The sequence below is a fragment of the Homarus americanus genome, unplaced genomic scaffold (genome assembly GCF_018991925.1).
Source record: "Homarus americanus isolate GMGI-L3 unplaced genomic scaffold, GMGI_Hamer_2.0 scaffold10478, whole genome shotgun sequence".
Taxonomy (NCBI): Eukaryota; Metazoa; Arthropoda; class Malacostraca; order Decapoda; family Nephropidae; genus Homarus; species Homarus americanus.
Window position 1 is genome coordinate 582,044 of NW_024742485.1, and position 8,966 is coordinate 591,009.

The following is an 8,966-nucleotide window of genomic DNA, read 5'->3' on the forward strand; positions in this document are numbered from 1 at the left end:
TGGGGGAGCTCTAAAAAACCCTTGATATTGACATTGAAACAGTTTATTTAGCCAGAAAAATACAGATACAGAGTGAACCAATTGTGAGCCTGAACTCTCCTAGTGGCACCGGGGTTGCAGATAACTTTTTAAATTGAGTTCCCTGAGCTTTAAGAATAATGTTAATGTGGGATAACTGTACGTCTGTCATGGCTCAGTGGTAATATAATTTTTAGCCCTTGTCAGCTTACTAGCTGTTCGGGGAGTTGGTCTATCCAATGTTAATACATGAGGAAACCGCGAACCAGGAAACCTGCCGTGTTTGGTAGTGAAGGTCACACTGTATAACTCCCTCCTCACGTGTGTCCGCCGAGGCTCAAACCTTTGATATATTGGTGAGAGATACGCGTGTTACTGCTGTACTACCAACCCCCATTATATGTTTTTATTATAAGGATTGATAAAGACAGCCCAGGAACGTTTTAGAGTGAAGGACTGTGGTCACCAATCATCAGATATCGGGAGCGGATCCAGGAATATCAAATATCAAAAGGGAGGTCCAAGAAGTTGTGGATGAGGCGAGCCCATCCACCTGGGGGGGTTTTGGGAGGGGCACTGTAAGCCCCCAGACCATTTTAAAGCCATGTGCACTTGATACTAGGAGATATTCTGAGGTCAATAGTACAGTGATCCCTCGGTTAATGAAATTTCGGTTCACGAATTACCTTCCATAAGATTCTTCACTTCTGTTAACAAATTCCTTAAAAAATTTTCTCAACATGTTTTCGCCTGCTCACCAGCTGTAGTATTAGTCCGCCAATACCGTAATCGGTTTTAGGGCTTAAATTCGTTACCATTTGAGTAAATATCAAGAAGGTTGTACTATTCAATAATTTTCCAAGTCATATATTAAAGTTTTTAGTCATTTTAACAATTATTTAATGTAATTGAAGTACAGGGAACTAGTTTTTAGCGCGCCAAACAGCCACTTGACTCACCCAAAATGGCGTCAGTGTGTGTCCCTGCTCAGTGGAGGAAGCATCTTGCTTGAGACTCTCTTGAACATAAACTATTTTTACAGTACAATTATTGGTCATTCTGAAGTTTATTTTACATATTGACAATATATAATGCAATGCAGTGTTGATTTAAAGAAAATAATCTTGAATTACACCAAGAGAGCTAAAATTTTATGGTGAAATGGCGATATGAAGCATGGGGTGACTTCTCTTCCACCCTAATGCATTCTCTTCTCCACCACCCCCATTCTAATTCCCATCATCATCAACCAGGAGCCTTCTACATACACACCTCAAAGTAAGTGTTCTTTACTGCATTTATTTTTAGTTTGTATGTAATTTTCGGTGAGCTGGAACCAATTTCCCAAAATCCCATTGAAACAATCGTATTCGTTAACCGAGGGACCACTGTAATTACTTTTTACTATACAAAATGCCTGAGTACAATACTGCAGTAAAGAAAAAGTACTGGAATGTTCTGATGAAAGGGTGGGGTCCGTACGTCCACTTGGATATGAGGACATTATTCTGATGACTAATTATAAAGGAAACATCAACATGGAATAATAAACCAAGACATAAATGAGTGTTGTGTTGATTCTTTAATATGAGTTTTATTATATACAGCATGCGGTTTATTTATTAACAGCTTTTAGAGGTACAGTATTAGAATATTGAAAAAGACATTGAGTACTTAGAGGCTTTATTAATACATTATACACTTAAGTCCTCATTATATGCAAATTCTCTCATACACGAAGACCCTATTCTTACCAGGAATTCAATTAATGTGAGCAAAATTTAGCCTTGTATGAGTTGTCATACTCTCTGATGACCCTGCAGATGTCCCTCCAACACCATCACCATCACCATCATCCTGTATACCCAAGCTGAAGTATCTGTCTTTATTGTTAAGTACACTATACTGTACACTTGTTTTATCTATTATTTTAAAAATAATAATATTGTATTGATTTGTTTTATGGTTTATTTGTTTTGAAAATTGGTCTGGAACGTTTTCATTTTGGGTTATGGAACAACGTCCTATTTTTACCGATTTAACTAAGTATTCGATTTATGCGAGGGTTTTCAGGAATGCATCCCTCGCATATATCGAGGACTTACTATTATGAAAACAAGAGAAACAATGTTTGCAATACAGTACCATACAGTAGAGTACACATCAGGGTACTTTGTTGTATTGTACTGTATTGCATATAATAAACTTGTATCTGTACTTCATACTCAAATGATCAGGGTATGAACATCTACTACAAAACAACCTTGTAAAGGATTGCCAACACAGTTTAATGCCGGGATACTCCTGTTTAACACAATTACTCAAAGTACTGAATGTTAGGACCCAAATTCTGGAAGAAGGTGGCTATATCGACAATATATACCTAGATTTTGCCAAGGCTGAAAATTAACTGGAAGGGTACATAATTCAGGGAAGTGTCCTAGTGTGGATCGGAGACTCTGTATGATCGTAAGCAGTGTGTGGTGATAAATACCACAAAATCGTCATGTGTACCTGTGACAGGTGGGGTGCCACAGGGCAGTGTATTGGGTTCTTTGTTATTTGTTTGTTTCATAAATGACATGCCAGAAGCTGTACACTCCTCCATACAGATGCTTGTGGATGATGCCAAGTTATTTAGGGAAAATAAGAACCAGACAGACTGTGAAGAGCTGCAAGATGATCTCTGTGAGCTTCAAGAATGATCGAAGAAATGGCTGTAAAGATTCAATGTCGCCAAGTGTAAGAGTCTGCACCTGGTACAGTCTCATTCAAGATTCTTCCGATCATCGGATCTCCGGGGTAGCAACGAAAATTGCTGGTTATTTCCCCTAAACAGTATGTGATCGTTGGTTTTGGTGGTATACCTGTACTTAGAATGGTTAGTACTAACACTGGGCAAAAGAGATCATAACAAAGAACAGACCAACTGCCCGATCAGCAAGTTAGCTGATACAGCATTATTATTTTGCTACTGTAGTGAAATAATAATGATGATAAAACAAAATAAATAAACACTGGCTAAGAATGTTCTTGTCTTCATGATCTGCTGACTGCTAAAAACATAAGCCAACACACAAGTACACAGAGGTGATGTACAGTTTCCTTCTGAGGTTCTTCAGTTCCTGTAGCTTATTTTAGCCATACTGTTCTTCTTCTATCTCTTCTTTAATAGTTACATCTTCTCCTTGAGCACACTGAAGTGCTTCTGAATGTTGTAGTGCTTGCTGAAAATGTATGTAGTATAAACATAAAACAAGTAGTGGTATGTTCAATAGACACTGTCCCCCACCTCCCCATATTATAAACAAAATGAGCCTAAAAAAAAAAAAGGAGAGAAGTTGCTTCCCACTAAACCTATGACCAGAACTTTACCCATAAAGGCTAATGTGTTGACATCAATCAAACCTAAAAAAAGTTCATTTACAGGAGTCGCAATTTTCTCTCTCACAGAAAAGAAACCTGAGGTGATCAACCCAGGGTTCCTCGCACCTGTATGCTACACAATAAATATGGGTTTCATAATTTTTCTGCAAACTTCATGAATAAACGATACTCAATACTGTACATGTCTATATAAAGGGATTAGTAACTGGATTCATTTCTGGTGAACCTTTTTCAGTACTGTACAGTACTTCGTATTGCAGTATTCTCAGATAAACACAATGGCTCTCGGTGCTTACTCACATAACAGTATAGGGTGGGTATCCCTTATCCGAAATTCCCAAAATCGAAATGCTCTGAAACCCGAAAGTTTTTTCGAGTGATACTCGGCAAAAAAACGAAAAATCACACTCCTGATCTACCTGTATGACTCCTGAAATAATCCACTTAAATAAAGTCACTTATTTATAAGAACAATTCGTCTCTAACAATACCCACGGCAGAATTAGTAGACATAACCTGTAATATTTGGTTATTTGATCACTAACATGACATATGACAGGTAGGCAAACAGTTCAGTGAATGGAGTGGACTATTTACTGGAATTTGTTCTTAAAAGTTTGAGTATTTACCTATTATACAGTACATCATTAATTTACGGTAATATTGATGCCAAAATAACAATACTGTATACTGTAGCTTTATATGACTGATAAGGAAACTATGGTACAGTGCTACCTTCTTTGTGGCTCAATTAAACAACTATGAAAAAACAAAACAAAAAAACTGTCTTAACTCACATGACACATATATGTTGAGCAGCTGTTATTTTCACTGGAGGAGAGGTACTTCTCTTGACAACATAATGTCCCATTACTGGTACCAATGGAGATTGTGACATTCTGTGGCTCTGCAAGAAGTGTTGGAAGAGTTTAAATATACATACAGTACTGTATATCAGTGTTCCCCAACCCTGTGACCCAAACCATCTACTAGTGTGACCCGACAGACCACTGTGACCAGGTGCTGTGACCCAGGAGCAACTGTGACCGCCATTGTGACCCACAAAAATCAGTGAACAAATCAATCTTGCTATATCCTGTGCATGCAAAAGGAGTGGGTTGCTAAGCTTTCTTACTTGTGTGATATAATCACCAAGCTCAATGTGTTGAACCTCTCCCTTCAAGAGCCAGGTCAAGATGTGTTCACTTCCAATGACAAAATTGAGGCATTCAAATTGAAAATTTCAGGGTGGAAGAAAAGACTTTTCAGACTTAGATGAGCTTGGGCAAGTGATTGTAGAGTCCAAGGATGAAGTAATTGACGACAAAATGATGAAAGTTGTGTCCCAACATCTCCCGTTCTCCAGCAGAATTTTAACCACTGTTTTCCTCCTGCAATTGAGGAAGAAAAGAAGAATAGTTGGATAACAAACCCGTTCCTTATCTCAAACTTGAACGACAGCAATCTGCCTACTCAAGAAAAAGACACACTGATCAAACTCCATTGTGACTCAGAAATTAAGGACTTTTTCAACAGCTGCAACAGCACTGACTTTTAAGTAGCAGTGAGCTAGAAAGAAGCATTGGAGATGATTGTTGGTAAAAGCACTCCAAGTTCTGGTGGCATTCCACACTACTTAATCCTCTGACAGAGGGTTCTCAGATCTGCTCACCACCAAGAGCAAAAAAAGGCAGAGGCTCGGAGAGACAATGTTGTCTGCGTGCACGAGAGTGGCAGCGACAAGAAATATTGCCCCACAATTCAACTTGCTTGCCGCAACTATCCAGCAACAAAAATTACACTGAAAGTATCCAATGCCATATGTGGGATTATTTTTTGATAATGTTTTAGTAACCCAGCACCAAGTGAACATAAACAATATGGGAATCACGGGTGAATTGCATACTATTGGTATAAAGAGATCACAGGTGGTGGTGAGTTGCCCTACCTCCCTCCCTCCTCCACCTACTCTCTACGGCACTTGACATGAGGAGATATTCTGAGTAATTAGTTTTTACTATGCAAAAAAACCGTCTTCCAGCCTTACAGGTTTGCCAAATAGAGCAAACATGTGGGAGAGCTACTCTCCATCTCTTGCGGACTGGGTCGGAGTGAAGGTGCCACTAGCCAGCTCTCAAGGCTAGCAGCTCGAGAGAACCCTTTACAGTAGTCTCATCCCTCCCTGATGAACGTTTCAGTATGGGAAGCCTTTTCCTCCTTGAGGAGAAAGGGGGGGACCAGCAACCCCCCCCCCCTTGTGGGTCACCAGATCTACAGGACCTCAAGCCCCCCACTACTACACGGCAGTTCCCACTAGGGGGTGGATGGTGTGTTAATACTGTAATTTTATTTATGTCATTCTGCTGCATTTTTCAGAGGGACATGATACCCTTAATGACAAGTGCCCAAGGACAACAGATCAGAGTGAGTGCAATGCCTCAGTCAAACATGTACTGTATTGTATATAAAAGATACAATCTCTAGTTGCTCCACACCTTGACAATGGTTCAAAGAAAGATAATTAAGAAAGATCTGTAAGCACAGTTAATAAAACAGTTATGTACCAACAAGAGACTGGAAAACTTATCCTGTCAGTACAATAAAATAAAATCCATCAGCAGCAGCATAAAACATCAGCCAATCTGTTGGATGTGTTGTTTGTGGCTTTTGGGCATTAATGACTATACACAATATATATACATGCTCTGTATATACTGTACTGTACTGCTAAGGTATTTCCAGTTGATGAAAATAAAAACTATCAACTACAGAAAAAACTCACCATCTTTTACTTTAACAACAGATATCAAGTTCTCTGGAGGCTGGTCTTCATCTGCCAGTGGGTCTTCATCTGCCAGTGGGTCTACTTCAACATCTGAACATCCTTCATCTTCTACTGAAAGATCAAGTCATGTTTAGCATCTACTATGATTATACAGTAATTGTACACTTGTTCTGTTGTATTCTCTCTCTCTCTCTCATACTGACTGGTGTACATTCTTCTCCACCCCCCGTCTCTCTCTCTCTGAAGCTGTTATTTGTTCGGGAATATATAGTTCAGTTCGTATTTATAATAAACCTACAAAACTGGTCTATACCAAATAAATTACATGGACTATTGTGTCTGACAGTTCAGCATACTATAATTTTCACACATTACCTGTACAGTGAATAGCTCTATTAAAGGCTGCCTTTCTATATATTACCATACTAATATTATTAAAGGATATCATTTATCTATCACTAAAAGTACAGGATTAGAGACTATCAATTTGTTATTAGTGATATACTGTACCTGGCTCAAAGTAATAAAAGAGGTTAGGTTACTTACTACAATACCGTAATCTAAAAAAAAAAAATTATCAGACTACTGCACTTAACTCACTACAGTACAGTACTTGTATTTTTTCTCATTTCTGACCCTGTTCTCTGAAGTGCTGCACATCATACTCGGGTATCTCATTCTCGATCTTAGTGAGACGTAGTTTTTGCTCTTCATTTCCAACTCTTTCTCTTCTTAATGTCATATTTTGTCTAGGTTTACTTGTGGTCATCATCTGTTTATAGTCCCTCACAGCAGTTAACTGATTGTCACTCTCCTTATCTCTTTCCCCTTTTTGTAATTCTTTCATTCTCTTATATATTTCTAGTAACTCCTTTTCTCTACTCTCTTTCCGTTGTCGTTTCCTTATTCTTGCGTATCTTGTAAGGCGTGACAGTTCGGTGAATTTTTTCTTCTTACGCATTGTTTTCTTACGCATGATGGCCGATCCTGTGAACAAAAAAAAAGAATCTTCAAGAATAATTATAGGTACAGTACAAGCCAATTTATCAAAGGTTCAACTCACATCAAAATGCGTAATTTGCAGGACATTTTCCCCTACAGCTGAATTATGCTCCTACAGGACTTTGAAATCTCATGAGCCAATTGTTTCCACACTCATGGTAACTGCGGCTAACCCAAGCAAGTGTGGGGAAATGGACGTAAAATATGAAGATGCATGAATGAATACTATCATGGCCCATTGATTTATTTACATTTAATTTTCTGAGTTCGTACTTTATAATAATACCTTCAGTTATATGTGCATCAACTAACACTTCATCTAATTCATCTCCATATAAATAAAGGTAAAAGTGAATCTGGCTGCCGACACCGGAAGGAGATGATCAATTTCGTTCATTTTTCAACACATGTTCTTTGGATGACGGTAAGTAATATAACTGATACAACAATATACAGAACCTAATAGAACCTGACCTAACATATCAAAGAAACCTACCTAACCTTACCTAAATTCCAAGACGGAGGGCTTCGCAAATTCTCGAAATGGCATGGTGTAATTATACGTTTCTTGTGAATGCGAGTGTACTCTCGGACCGAACGGGTCGATTGTTTTTTTACTGTGTTTTACCCCACAATTTCCATTATCCTTCATACCCTGCCCACTACAGGTGATTCATGGGTAAAATTGCAGATTACAGCAACCAAAGAATACCTAACCTTACCTATGATTGAGTGTGGTTTCTGTTGACTGCAATATTACCGATTTATGATCATATGTAGAGAAGACTAAAAAATAAATAAAAAAAATTATAACTAAATAAAAAAGCTGTTGTATCATTTTTATTACTAATTATCATCCAAAGAACATCCTTGGAAAAAGAACGTTATCAAACAACAGCTCCTGTGATTAGCACTCTGCTCTACCCCCCACCCCAAAAATGTTTTTATTTTTTCTCGACTAAAAACTAATAGCAAAAGTGGGTTGTCCTATTATATTTTGTATTGTTTCAAGCGATTCTGATTTAATTTTTGTCATAAATGAGCCGCTATGAAGATATGACCCCCCAATTACCAGCAATATTGGTTGGGTCAAAGTACTGTAGGCAGGGCTTTGAAGTAGAGAATAATGTGTGTTTGTTTGGTGTAATTTTTTATATATTTTACTCAACATATCCCCTCTACTTCAAAGCCCTACCTACAGTACTTTGAACACCCAACTAATTTAAGAAAATGACCAGAGACAAATTGAAATACGAGCATAAAACCATCATTAAATGCAACAAGTCTCGCTAATTATACTGATAAACTCGAACCTTAATGATGGAGGTTTGTCTTGAAACATCCTAATGGTCGGTTGATTTACTAAGTCAGTCCCTTCGTTTTCTTTAAGGTTAAAACGTCTGACTTTATTAGGGGGCTGTGTGAAATATTACATTATATGGATTTTAACTTTTGTAATGATATAGCCTCATTTTCTTTCTACCAGGGGCATTACTGATAATTATGAAGTTGTCTTTATTATGCTCGGTTTGGTCGAGGGGGGTTAGCGGTTTTCTACCCAAGTCGGCTTAGTTTTTGGCCAGGTAATATTTAATTATAAATGTATAACCACTAACAGAAATATGTCATTCTTATAAAGGTTTGTTCCTTAACGAGAATCACCTGAAGAATACCCCGGCGCTACCTGGGTGGAGATTCTTCAGGTGATCCAAAATTAGTAATCGTATTTATCATTGTTTTTATTATCTGACATACACAGCAGTGAATATTATAT

The 8,966-nt window shown here is 37.9% G+C and overlaps 1 protein-coding gene across 4 annotated transcripts; it reads right to left on the minus strand.

Moving 5' to 3' along the window:
* Positions 1-2,614: 2,614 nt before the first annotated feature.
* On the minus strand, positions 2,615-8,601 carry LOC121876932 (histone-lysine N-methyltransferase, H3 lysine-79 specific-like). Of its 4 annotated transcripts, XM_042382506.1 has the most exons (6): positions 8,396-8,484; positions 7,915-7,964; positions 6,827-7,177; positions 6,188-6,301; positions 4,203-4,312; positions 2,615-3,245 (listed from the first exon to the last, which is right to left on the minus strand). In XM_042382506.1, the coding sequence occupies exons 3-6, from the start codon at positions 7,164-7,166 to the stop codon at positions 3,156-3,158; spliced, it is 654 nt and encodes a 217-aa protein (XP_042238440.1). In that variant the 5' UTR covers positions 7,167-7,177; positions 7,915-7,964; positions 8,396-8,484; the 3' UTR covers positions 2,615-3,155. The 4 variants fall into 4 exon arrangements, with proteins under 4 accessions (XP_042238440.1, XP_042238441.1, XP_042238438.1 ...); XM_042382507.1 differs by lacking the exons at positions 7,915-7,964; positions 8,396-8,484 and adding an exon at positions 8,506-8,601 and having other exon boundaries at positions 6,188-6,298; XM_042382504.1 differs by lacking the exons at positions 7,915-7,964; positions 8,396-8,484 and adding an exon at positions 8,506-8,601.
* Between the last annotated feature and the right edge of the window lie 365 nt (positions 8,602-8,966).